This window comes from Bos indicus x Bos taurus, chromosome 3 (genome assembly GCF_003369695.1).
Source record: "Bos indicus x Bos taurus breed Angus x Brahman F1 hybrid chromosome 3, Bos_hybrid_MaternalHap_v2.0, whole genome shotgun sequence".
Lineage (NCBI taxonomy): Eukaryota > Metazoa > Chordata > Mammalia > Artiodactyla > Bovidae > Bos > Bos indicus x Bos taurus.
The window spans coordinates 100,006,440-100,019,920 of NC_040078.1; the positions used below are offsets into that span (position 1 = coordinate 100,006,440).

Genomic DNA, 13,481 nt, shown 5'->3' on the forward strand with positions numbered 1-13,481 from the left:
TTTAATAATTCATTAAGTCCTATATTTATTTTGTGTGTTTTCTACACTTGTGCTTTATTTTCCAACGAATAGTTTTTTAAAAAGAATAACAAGGCAGTGTTATAAACAATTTTATGCCAATAAATTCAACAACTTAATTGAAACAAAATATTTGAAAAACACAACTTACCAAAACTAACTCAAAATGAAATTAAAAGTTGGAATACCTCTATATGTATCACAGAAATTGAATTTATCAAAACCCTCCCCCACAAAGAAAATTCCAAGCCCAGATTATTTCACTGATGAAGTCTATCAAATACTGAATAATGCTGCCAAAGTTACAAAAATGTTTTCAGAAAACAAAGGAGAAAGAAACACTTCCTAATTTCTTTTAAGAGGCCAGGATAATCCTGAAATAGTAAAACTTAAACAAAAGTTTATCAGAAAATTAAATAGCTATATTTCATTATATTGAGGAATTATTAATTTTAGGTATAATAATCATAATAAAAGTCCTTATATTTTAGAGGTACATAATAAAACATTATAAATAAAGTGGGATCATATCTAGTTTTGCTTCAAAATAATCTTGGTTAGGGGAAGAGTAGTTGAGGGAATAAATAAACCAAGATTGACCAGAGTTGATAATTATTGAAGCTGGGTGATGGATTCATGGAAACTCATTATACTATTTTCTCTACTATTGTTTACTCTCAAGATTTTTCATAATATAAAACAAAAAATAACTACAAAATGATTAAAAGACATTAAATATATAAAACAATAAGTTCACAACAATAATTTAAAAAGAAAGTAAAACAAAACAAAATCATTGAACACCAAGTTGCTAGGACATCAACTTACTATTTGAAAGGGATAAATAAGGGCAGCGATTTAAGCACTTATCTTGCCATTCTGGTATGAACTTTATTTCAGGGTAACCAAATGGTCCTGAAGGATGTAAAAAAAGTTTTTCTGTAGAGAATTATGACTAATAGAAGGAAAAATAATAGCATTAGAGAATAATCATTTTGTAATTGCTAGTGAAATACCCAATTTATAAAATGGTTATAAATGGATGGTAAAACAATTTGGTGAAGAATTGATAGAGAACCTTATGATACAGGGTCAGCCCATCACCACCTGAAAATAGAAGGAGCCTAGGGCATGAAGTGGGCAGTGAAGGAGAGCTGTCCAACCAAGAACACCTGTGCTGCTGTGTAAGTGAAAAATAAATCTTTATTGTGTTAAATCACTGTAATATGGGTTAATTCATTATAAAGGTGCTTACTTTAGAAGTATATCATTTATATATATTAAAACACATAAGCACATAATTGTATTTCAAAGATACATACATATCCAAACACATACTGAACACATTGAAGTGTGTGTCTGGGTCAGGGAGAGGAATGAGAACAGGGATCAGGGATTAAAAGAATAAAATCAAACAAAAAGTCACCATGCTCTGCCAAGCATGGTTTAACAAGGAATAAAAAAATAATAATTTAAAAGAGAGACAACTAATCTACTCTTGTAGAGAGAGCTCAAGCTAGTGTTAGCCAGTAATTATCTTCTACCTTGAGGAGGAACAAGGTATGATTCTGGAAAGGAGGCAATGTTGAAGACACAGCCTGTTGGAACCCTCCATGACATTCACCAGAGAAGTCTCAGGTCTGAAAGGTTCCCTAAACTGAGACTTTCTCCCAAGTATGACCTTCACTCTCAGCTCTCTTTGGTAGTGATGCAGGAGGCATTTACCATTCTCTAGACATGGGGCCTGGGCTGGCTAACTCCCCTTGGCACCACCTCTCACTCCAGGCTGAAGGAGGCTCGCTACAGCTGAGAGGCTTGTTCTGGGCCTGGGTACATCTTCCTGCCCACCCTCCATCTCTGCTTGAGGAGGGCTGAATAATGGTCCTTCCTCCAAAGATGTTCAAGTCCTAAGCTCCATAATCTAGGAATAGTTTACCTTCTGTGGCAAAAATGACTGGGAAGATACGGTTAAAGTAGGGATCTTGAGATGGGGAGATGATTCTGTTATCACAGTGGGCCCAATACAAGCACAGGGATATATAATCACAATGTAATCCTCCTGGTAGGAGACGGGAGAATCAGAGAAAGATGTAAGAATGGAAGTAGAGGTCAGAAAGGCGGAAACTATGTTGCTGGCTTTGACGATGGAGGAAGGGGCCATGAGTCAAGGAACACAAGCAGCCTCTAGAAGCTAGAAAAGGCAAATAAATGGACTGCCCCCTAGAGTCTCCAGAAGAGGTTACCGACACTTTTTAACTTGACCCAATGAAATTGATTTCAGACCTGTGACCTCCAGAACTGTAAGATAACACATTTGTGTTGTTTTAAGCCATTAAGTTTGTGACAGTTTGTCACAGCAGCCATAGAAAACGTGTACACTGGCCCTGCTGCTGGGCCGCATAACCTGTTCTCCTAGGAGAGTAAGGTCTGTGAGAAGGGAATGGGGAATCAGGGAAGATTTCCTGGAAGCCTCTGCAGCAGACTGACCTAGGTTCATAGCATAGTTCATTTATAATCTATCTGTTAATAATGCATTATTTATAGTGTTGCTGAGAATGGAATAATACTTTAAATTTCCTATTCCTAATTAACCACTTTTTAAATTATAAGCCACGTCTCTTCCTGGGTTTACACACATTTATTCTTCTACTCTGGTTGCTACTGAACACCCAGTACGTGGCTGGCACCACGCACAGAGCGAGCCTGAGTCCACTGCAAACTCCAAACACTTCTCACCTAAGCTGCCGCTGAGCTCCCGCTCAGTCCAGGGCTCAAGTTCATTGCCCCATCCTAAATGCAGGCTCTCATACCTGAGCATTCACATGGTCTCACGTCTCCTTGATGGACTCATCCCAGCAGCATCACCTCTTACCCTCTCAGATGCTGTTTCCACAGCTACCAAGAGCAGTCTGGCCTCTGCCTTTACCCTGACCCTGACAAAAGTCTGCAGCCCACTTAGAGGATAGTATGCTCCCTCTGATCATATTTTCAAGACTCCCTTTTCATCTCATTCTTTTTTGTCTTTCTGCATCTCTCTCCCTTTTCATGTCTTCTTCTTTGAGCTCCTAAACAGGTCCTCTTCATAACCTGGAAAGGTCTAAACTAACAGGAGAGCTAAGCCTTAAACAGCCAGTACAGAAGCAGGTAGAAGGGACCAAGGGTGTGTGTTTACCAGCTTCTCTGGGAGTGAAATGAAATCTAAGGTACTGAGACGGGATATCCAGGTTACCTGGAGTTCCCAGGCAGCCCCACTCACCCACCTCTCTAGCCTCTCACCCTCAGATGCCTATCCAAACTGAGATAAATCCCTTGACTTTGAAGCTTTCAACTCCTCGGGATCCATTTGAATTTCTCTCTCATCTCCCATCCCTATCCCCTTCTTCTAATGTCTAGGTCTGTAATGTTGAGTTCTGATCCCATGATGTTGGGCCTTCTCACCCTGCCTTCCCAGAAAAATATTTGGTCCAGGACTGATTTTCCTTGTATCCCTGGTCCGGATTAATGCACCCTTTACCCAATTCTGGTCCAAGAGTCTCTTTCCTCAGAGTCTGTGGCTCTTTCTGCAAACACCAAGCTGCCTTTCTAGGACAAGGTAAGAACCTGAATGTTAAAACAGGGAGAAAATTGCTTTCAGATCCTCTGGGCTTGGATGATGTTGACAGGGTGCGGTGGGGGAATGGTCTGGTCAAGTGATAGAACTTTGGTGGATAGGCAGGTAGGCAGGTGATCCGGGTTCTTTAACCTGAGGATCCTCAGAGTTACCACAGGCAAATCTGGGGTACTCTCTGCCTTCTCTAGGCCTGTCTCTCTAACATGTCTGTGCAATCAGAGGGCTGGTCTTCATTAAGGCTCTTTTGAGCCTGAAGGTTTCACCCAGCTACTCCAGCAATGGTGCATAATAGCCACAAGAGGGCGGACAACCTCTTCAGCTTAGAAGTTTGTAGATTAAATGAACCAGCAAGCTTAAAAAAGGAACACAAGGGTTTCAAGCAGAAAGGTAGTTACCCAAAGTTACCACAAAATGGCAACAGGGTCAGGGTACTGGGAAAGGGTACTTGAATTCCCAGCCTAAAGGAAGTCAGCAGCCCCGAGACCAAGAGGGATGGTAAGGAGAAGAAGAGACTTACTTATATTTGTAAGTGAGAGTTACTTATATTTTTAAGAAGAGACTTAACGTATATTTGTATATTTTGCTGGTGGGCAGCAAAGAAGAGACTTACCTATATTCTTTAGAGATTTCAATCCCTTTGAGAGGAGGAAACATGGTCTTTAGAGGACAGCCACAAATCAAATGTATTGCCCGAAAAGGATCTGGGTGGGGGTTTCAGGATAAGACTTGAGCAGTTTATGGGAACTAGAGATGAACAACTTGGCTTCTGTCCCTTCCCTAGCATAGAATGAAAAGTAGAGAAACTGCAGGGGTTATTCTAGGATTTGAAGATTCCTCAAATCAGGAAGTGAAGTCGCTTAGTCGTGTCCAACTTTGCGACCCCATGAACTGCAGTCTGCCTGCCTCCTCTGTCCATGGGATTTCCCAGGCAAGAATACTGGAGTGGGTTGCCATTTCCTTCTTCAGAGGATCTTCTCAACTCAGGAGGGCACAGCAAATAGGCAAGGATCACCTGACATCCTTTTTTTCTCCTTTTTGCCTTCCAATAATCTATTAATAGTTTCAGGGCCCAGGAAAGACAGGGACCAACATAGGGGCAGTACCTGGGGTTCCCAGGGTTAATTTCCAAGGCCAAACATACTCTGACATCAGTCATAGCCCTCATCTCCACCCTCGCCCTGGGCCTGTCCCCTCCCTGAGCCCCAGGTTGGCAGCTTCCCTGAGTCCCTTCTTTGGTGTAACTCACTAGGGCCCTGGGACCCAGGACCAGAGCCAGTGCCCCGCTTCCTCTGCAGTCCCAGGAGTCTAGAGCTTGTTCTAAGAGAGGAAGGAAAGCAGTCTTTCCCTCCCACTCTCCCCCTCCCAGGATGCGGGCCCTAAGACCAAAGAGCCTCAGTCTTTCTCTGCCACGCCCCGCATTGTAACCCAGACAAGGGGATTCCTTGTGTCCCAGCCCCAGGCCAGCATTTTAGTGTCCAAATGATGGGAGGTCTGGGGCAGGATGGGGGAAGGGGAATCACAGGATCTGAGAAGATATCTCCCCCTTTTGGAGATTCTGCTACACCCCAAGCTTCTCCCTCTGGCTCCCATCAGAAGTTGAAGGACTCATCTGCATATTAAAGGCCTGAGGCTCAGAGTAGAAACTGAGAAGGTGTGGAGACACAAAGGCTGAACCTTCTGGCAGACAGATTTGGAGCCAGAATACAAGAATGGGGGCAAACCAGGGACAGAATAAGACAGGGGACTATGGCAGGGCAGGCCAAATAGACTGTTGAGATCTGTAGGTGGAGGCCCCTGCCAGTTTCCTCCCTAAAAGCAGAGAAACAGGAGTGCAGGCACCAGACAGGCAGGTGTCAGAGAAGAAGTGAGAATCCCTGGAATAAAATGAGAACTCCCTGTTTAAATAGAAAGAACCTTTCTGAGAAGTGCAAACATCTGACTGAGAAACTTTCCTGCCAGGAGGGTAGTATACTCCCATTCACAAGAAGGAATGGTAGGGAGAATAAATAACATGGTCTCACTTAGCAGCAGGGGCTCAAATACCCCTATATCTATCATCACTAAAAGACTGGTACAAAGGAAAGGCTAATCCATCCTGGCAGGAAATGACATCACTCACCAGACAGGAAGGGGTGGCCCTACCAACCCCAAAGGCTTCTGGGAGGGCCAATCCATGGAGGTTTGGCCCTGAATGTCCATGTCCCTCCATAGTCCTCCATATTGGCCAAAAGTGGGGCTAAGGCTCCTAGAAGTGGGTGAGGTAATCAAATCCCAGTCCCTTCATCAGTGATTTCATAGGGATGCTAAACCCTCAAATCCTTACCTAGTTGTGGAGAAATGAGAAGAGATACTATCACACCTGGAGCCACAGGTCAAGCCTCTAGAGTCCACGTATCTATGGAAATAGCTCTAGGGACCCAATAATTGAAGGTTAAAGGCAGAGCCTCCCCAGGGACCAGAGGGATGGTAAGGCCAGGTTTCATGGTAACTGATTTCAATGTAGCCTCTTCCTAATTCCAGACAGAGGGAGAACAAATTCAAGGGAGACCAGAGCCTAGTGAGTAAAGAACCAAAAGGGTGGAAGAGTTGTTACAGGAAGGTCACATCATCCTGGCACTGGCCCCAGTACCAGTGGGTCTCAAAGCCCAGCTTGGCACTCTCATCCTCTGGCAGCTCAGGAGATGCACCTTGCAGCCCCTCCCCTGGGGGTTTCCACACGGCCCTCAAGCTCCCTAGCCTGGTGGCTGTCAGGTCCACCTCAGTCCTGGCCCTCTCCCCACCAGGTATAACCTTCGCCCAGTCCATCTCGGGACGGGGAGCCCCAGGCGGGCCATGTTCATCCAGCTCGCTGGGCGCCACTGTGTCCAGGAAGCTGCCGATGGAGACACTGTCCAGCCGGTCAGTGGAGCTTGTGTCTGGCAGGCTGTCCCAGCTGCCTCGCCTTGAGCGGCCTGGGCTCCCGCCTGTCAGGCTATATTGGCTGCTGGTGAGGCTGCTGCAGTGGCTGGTCAATGTCCCCCTCTCCTCCAACAGCCAGCGCACCGCCTCAATGCCCTCATTCAAGGTCACCAGTTGCTGCAGGATCTTCACGTCGATGGCTCTCAGGTAAGCCTAGGGGAGTGGGAGAAGAAATCAGTCCCAGGTTCTGGGCCATGGGTTTCCCCAGTGTTTCTAGAGGCCTCTACCTCGTAATCCAACCAACTATGCTTGACTTTCAAGAACCATGTAAATAGAATGGTTTGGACTGTAGGCTTTAGAAGCAGAGAGATTGCTGCTTAAAATCTCAGCTCTACAACTGATCAGCTTTATGACTGCGGGCAACTTTCTTGCCTTTGCTGGGCCTGGGTTTCCTTGTCTGTGAAATAGGTTTAAATGACTCACCTCACAGCGTGGTTGGGAGAGTTTTGAGATGTTGTCTACTAAGTATGGACCACTGTACCTGGTATAGAGTAAGATCTCAGTAAATAATATTAAAATCCAATCCTAGTGAGATCGAAACTTCACAGATAGGATATTTACTACTGAACCAGTCCAGATTCACCAGTAAGACTTAGAAGCAGTCATCCAAAAAGTTGCCTTAGAGGGGGCCAAGTGTTAATTGGGAAACAGATTGGGCCAAACGGAGGCATGAGCTGGGGGCGTGGCACAAAGAGGAGGCTAACCTGGCCCCCCAGTCCCTTCGGGGGGTGGCAGTAGGCGCTGTGGGGAGGGAAGGGTTGGCTAGAGCTTCCAAGGGTCAGAATCCTCCTGGCTGGGGATTTGGGGCTTCCCTCTTCTATACACCAGTCTCCCTGTCTGCACTGAGTGCCAGTCTGACTTATTGGGTAATCTCTAGGGTCCTTTCCAGCTCAGATGCACTGAGTTATCTTCCCCAAGCACAAGTCTGAACTCGTCCTTCCCTTGCTCAAGAACCTTTAAGGGCTTTGCACTGCTCTCAGAAAACAGAATATTGGAATATTTTAGCAGCAGGTATTCAAAAGCCTGTCATAATATGGCTCGTGCTCATCCCTCTAACTTCATCTCTACCATATTTCCATGGGAATTCCAGGTCCTGCCACACATAACTTTTAAAATTTCATTTCATTTAGTTTCACTTTTAATGAAAGTAGTAGATGTACATAAAGAAGCAAATAGTTCTGTAAGCTTTGTTAAGAAAAGGAAGTTTCCCCATCCTAAATCCCACTTGCCAAAGACAACTATTATTAATTTTTTAGCTGTTTATTTTGTTGTGTGTGTGCCCAGTCACTTCAGTTGTATCCAACTCTGTGCGACCCTACTGAATGTAGCCAGGCTCCCCTGTCCATGGGATCCTCCAGGCAAGAATACTAGAGTGGGTTGCCATGCCTTCCTCCAAGGGATCTTCCCAACCCAGGGATCAAACCCATGTCTCCCATGTCTCCTGCATGGCAGGTGGTTTCTTTCCTGCTGAGCCACCAGGGAAGCCCATTTATTTTGGTACTTACCTTCTAATTTCTAAATAACTGCTTACTGATTTTTAAGTATTTTCTATTGACTTTGTATATAATAGAAGGTTAAGGATTTAACTCTTTCATCCTACTCCCTATATCTCTGCCATACTCACACCCTCCCCATTTTATTACAACATATGTAATAAAATTAATCATTCAGCATTTACCTTGTTAGAATTTGGAAATGCTACTCACAGCTAAGCCATGTGGTTTACTGTGGCTACTTTTCCTTTTTTTACAACTGTAAGTTTTACTTTTTAGATAATAATTATTATCCTTATTATTACTACTACTACCACAACTGTTTTGCTTAGTTTGGTATATTGTTATCAGTAAGTCATCCTTAAACTCTCTCCCAGGAGTCTGAATTTCCCTCTCAAAGCTTTATTTTTTTTTTTTTTATTGAAGTATAATTGCTTTACAATGTTGTGTAAGCTTCCACTGTACAACAAAGTAAAACAGCTATATGTATACATAGATCCCCTTCCTCTTGAGCCCCCCTCCCACCCCCAACCCCATCCCTCTAGGTCATCATAGAGCACTGAGTTGAGCTCCTTGTGATATACAGCACCTTCCCACTAGCTATCTATTAGACACATTATAGTGTATATATATCAGTTCAGTTCAGTTGCTCAGTCATGTCCGACTCTTTGTGACCCCATGAACTGTAGCATGCCAGGCCTCTCTGCCCATCACCAACTCTCGGAGTCCACCCAAACCCATGTCCATTGAGTCAGTGATGCCATCCAACCATCTCATCCTCTGTTGTCCCCTTCTCCTGCCTTCAATCCTTCCCAGCATCAGGGTCTTTTCAAATAAGTCAGTTCTTTGCATCAGGTGGCCAAAGTATTAGAGTTTCAGCTTCAACATCAGTCCTTCCAATGAACACCCAGGACTGATCTCCTTTAGGATGGACTGGTTGGGTCTCCTTGCAGTCCAGGGGACTCTCAAGAGTCTTCTCCAACACCACAGTTCAAAAGCATCAATTCTTCGGCGCTCAGCTTTCTTCACAGTCCAACTCTCACATCCATACATGACCACTGGAAAAACCATAGCCTTGACTAGACAGACCTTTGTTGACAAAGGATTGTCTCTGCTTTTGAATATGCTATCTAGGTTGGTCATAACTTTCCTTCCAAGGAGTAAGCGTCTTTTATATATATCAGTACTACTCTCCCAATTCATTCCACCCTCCCCAAGACTTTTAAACATATCACATGTTCTATCTATTCCCTCTTCTTCGAGGCAGTTTCTGACCTGCTCCAATCTGTCCCTGCTGCACAACTATCCTCCAGAGATCTATCTCCCTTCACTATCACCTTGGGGATTCCCTTTGCCTCTCTCTTGAGTTGGATCCCAATTCCTGGATCCCACATCTTTTTTATTGATTTACTCCTTAATGTATGTGTGGTGCTTTTCCTCCAGTAGCTTCCCAAGAAAAGTCTGCATAGACTATACCTGCATAGGAGGTATATTTGTTGAAGCTTCACATGTTTTAAAACATTGTTATTCATTCCTCACACTACTGACTGATTAGCTGAGCATAGAAATCTAGGTTGAAAATAATTTTTTGTCAGAATTTAAAGCATTTTTCCATCGTCTTCTAATTTTCAGTGCTACATTTAAAAAGTCTGATGCCATTCTGATTTATTGTATGTGACCACCTTCCCACTCTTTCTAGAAGTTTTTAGGATCTTCTCATGATCCCCAGTGTCCTAAATTATCATAACGATTTACCATTGTGTGATTTTGCTTTCATCCACTGAACTGGTCATTTGTTGGGCACTTTTAATCTGTAGGCTCATGTCCTCCAGTTCTGGGAGATTTTAATTATTTCATTGATGATTATATATATATATATGAAAAATACATATATATGAAAGAGTGAAAGTGTTTAGTTGCTCAGTCATGTCTGACTCTTTGCGACCCCATAGACTGTAGCCTGCCAGGTTCCTCTGTCCATGCAATTCTCCAGGCAAGAGTACTGGACTGGGTTGCCATTTCCTTCACCAGGGGATCTTCCCAACCCAGGGATCAAACCTGGGTCTCCCACATTGCAGGCAGATTCTTAATTGTCTAAGCCTGTCTACCTATACACACACACACACACACATTTTTGTTCTTCCTGGAAATATCTTTATTTGGATAGAAGGTACCCTGAATGGATCCTCTATTTTTTCTCTCTTCCTCCTCTTCCTATGTGTATTCTAGTTTGTGAAATATTTCAACATTATCAACTCTTCTATTGAGTTTTTCATTTTTTCCTATCATGTTTCTATTTTCAAGAGTTGTTTCTAGATCTTGGATTTCTTCTTCTTCTTTTTAGTTGTGGCATGCAGGATCTTTTACTTGCAGCATGCAGAATCTTTAGATGTGGCATGCAGAATGTTTAGTGGAATCTAGTTCCCTGACCAGGGATTGAACCCTAGTCCTCTGCATTAGGAGTGCAGAGTCTTAGCCACTGAACCACCAGGGAAGTCCTTACATGTTTCCTTTTATAACTTTACATTTTTGTTCATGACTGCAATATTATCTCATCTCTTTAAGGATATAATTAACGATTATTTAAGTTCTTATCTCTCTGAATATCTCTATTCAAGTTTTTTCTTTTTTCCATTTAAGTCTATATAGTTAAAGGGTTTCATCAGTCTTATAATCTTAAGCTGCTGCTCACACTTCAGACTGGTCTCTAAAAAAGCTGATTGTAAAGTCGGTGCCTGAGGCTTGCCAACCCTGAACCTCACTAAGAGTTATTCAGTGAGGCTGTTCAATTGGGTAACGTAGGTAGTATCTTTTGTTTGTGTGTATGAGTGTGTGTTTCTCTTGGGTTCATAAGATTCACTATATTATACCCATTTAGAGAATATAATGTAAGCAAAGCTGCCATTATTCTGGGAGCCAAGTAAGGGAAAGGCTAAGAGGGGTATTACATAACATTTGGTATATTTTAATTTAATCCTTCTTGCTCTCAGACTCTGCTTCGTATCTCCCAATCTGGAGATCTTTGGTTTTATTATGTTTTAAATATATATTACTTGATAAGTGTTTATTAAACTATTCAGGAAATAAATGCTTCACTCAAACCAACAATGATAAGCCAGAAATAAGACCGAGTATTTGTACACTGAGAAAAATATAGCCACTGGAATTAAACAGTCCTAGATTCAAATTCTGGTTTTGCCACTAATGAGCCATATGAAATGGGAATATACTTTTCCTTTAAGCCATCATTTCTTCATGGTAAAAGAGAATACTCTCTAAAGGTTTATTAAGAAGTAGAAGGAACAGTCACAGGCATGGCATACTGTCTGACAAGTATTCACTAATCAATAAAAGGTAGTTATGCCTGGAGAAGGCAATGGCAACCCACTCCAGTACTCTTGCCTGGAAAATCCCATGGGCGGAGGAGCCTGGTGGGCTGCAATCAATGGGGTTGCGAAGAGTCAGACATGACTGAGCGACTTCACTTTCACTTTTCACTTTCATGCATTGGAGAAGGAAGTGGCACCCCATTCCAGTGTTCTTGCCTGGAGAATCCCAGGGACGGGGGAGCCTGGTGGGCTGCCATCTCTGGGGTTGCACAGAGTCGGACACGACTGAAGTGACTTAGCAGCAGCAGCAGTAGCAGCATGCCTATTATTATAATTAACTTATCTACTATGGCATAAGCACAGAAAATTTTGTACCTGAAATTATTTGTGTTTTTGGAAGAATATCCCAACGTGAATTCAATTAAACAAATGATTATTGGGTACCTGGATCTTCTAGTAATTACACAAAGACAACCTAGACAGCATATTAAAAAGCAGAGACATTACTTTGCCAACAAAGGTCCGTATAGTCAAAGTTATGGTTTTTCCAGTAGTCATGTATAGATGTGAGATTTGGATTATGAAGAAAGCTGAGCACCGAAGAACTGATGGTTTTGAACTGTGGTGTTGGAGAAGACTCTTGAGAGTCTTCTTGGACTGCAAGATGATCCAATCAGTCCATCCTAAAGGAAATCAGTCCTGAATGCTCATTGGAAGGACTGATGCTGAAGCCAAAGTTCCAATACTTTGGTCACGATGCGAAGAACTAACTCATTTGAAAAGACCCTGATGCTGGGAAAGACTGAAGGCGGGAGGAGAAGGGGACAACAGAGGATGAGATGGTTGGATGGCATCACTGACTCAATGGACATGAGTTTGAGTAAACTCCGGGAGTTGATGATGAACAGGGAGGCCTGGTGTGCTGCAGTCCATGAGGTCACAAAGAGTTGGACACGACTGAGCGACTAAACTGAACTGAAAACAAAGATAATGGAAAAACTCTCCCTACTTAACAGAATCTTACAGTTTCAATAAGGAGATCTGGACATAAATAACTGAAGTACCATAGACTATACAGACTATTAATGATACAAGATAAAAGAGATTATATTCAATTATTTTATGCTGGGGACAAATAGATTAAAGGTAAAACCATTTAGTCCATGACCAAACTAAATGCATTAAACAAAACTTCTCATACTAAAAATGCTTCTCCTGCTTTATTTTCTCCTCCCTTCCTTCCTCTTTCCTCCCTTCTTCCATCCCTCTCTCCTTCCCTTTCTTCCTGCCTTCCAGCCTTCTGCCCTTGCCCTTCTTCCCTTCCTTCTGTTCCCTTCTTTCCAAAACGTGCATTTCCAGTCTTCTGTGATGATAAAGGAGTAGTGGGCAATTAGTTGCCCAGTTGTGAAGGGAATCTTAAAGAGTATGATTCTTAGATAGACATTCATCAACCCATTTGTGTTCAGCTCCATTTGTACCCTCAGTTCCAGAAATATCTGAGAATAGCTCCTGAGACCTTTGAGGTGTAAAATGGATTGCTTTTCTGCTTTTTTCATTGCTGGCTTGGAATTCAGCTTCTTTCAAGTCTACTTAGTTACTAGTCTTCCTTCTGCTTTCAGCTTCCAGATTTTATTTCTATCACCTTCTCTCCTATTCTTGTCCTAATGGCTTCATGGCTTTAAAAATAAGCTCTTTACTAGCTTTTAGTGGAATTTCAAGAGGGAATGGAAGTAAATGCATGTGTTTAATGTGCCATCTTGAACTGGAATTCCCATTGACTATATTCAAGGCCCACTCAAATGTTGCCTCCTCTAGAAAGTCTTCCCCATACTTCTTCAAGATGAAATTAAGCCATTCGGTCGTGGAACAGTATTTATTGAGTGTTTTTTATAGGCATGGCATTTTGTAGCTAAAGCAAGAAAAGACACCATTTCTTGCCTTCGGAGTTCACAGTCTAGTAGATAAGACAAAGATACAAGAACTTAAAATTCAGAGCAGGAAATGCCAGGGGACATAAATGCTGCACAGAGAGCTGTGGGTACCCAGAGGACTACAACCTAACCAGGGGAGTAA

At 42.7% G+C, this 13,481-nt stretch overlaps 1 protein-coding gene across 1 annotated transcript in view; it reads right to left on the reverse strand.

The window, feature by feature from the left end:
* The window catches only part of LURAP1 (leucine rich adaptor protein 1), a 17,317-nt gene continuing 3,836 nt past the window's right edge, over positions 1 to 13,481 (reverse strand). The window contains exon 2 of the mRNA XM_027537394.1: positions 1 to 6,739. Coding sequence (XP_027393195.1) covers positions 6,218 to 6,739 — 522 coding nt within the window. The 3' untranslated portion in view covers positions 1 to 6,217. The remainder of the gene's footprint in view (positions 6,740 to 13,481) is intronic.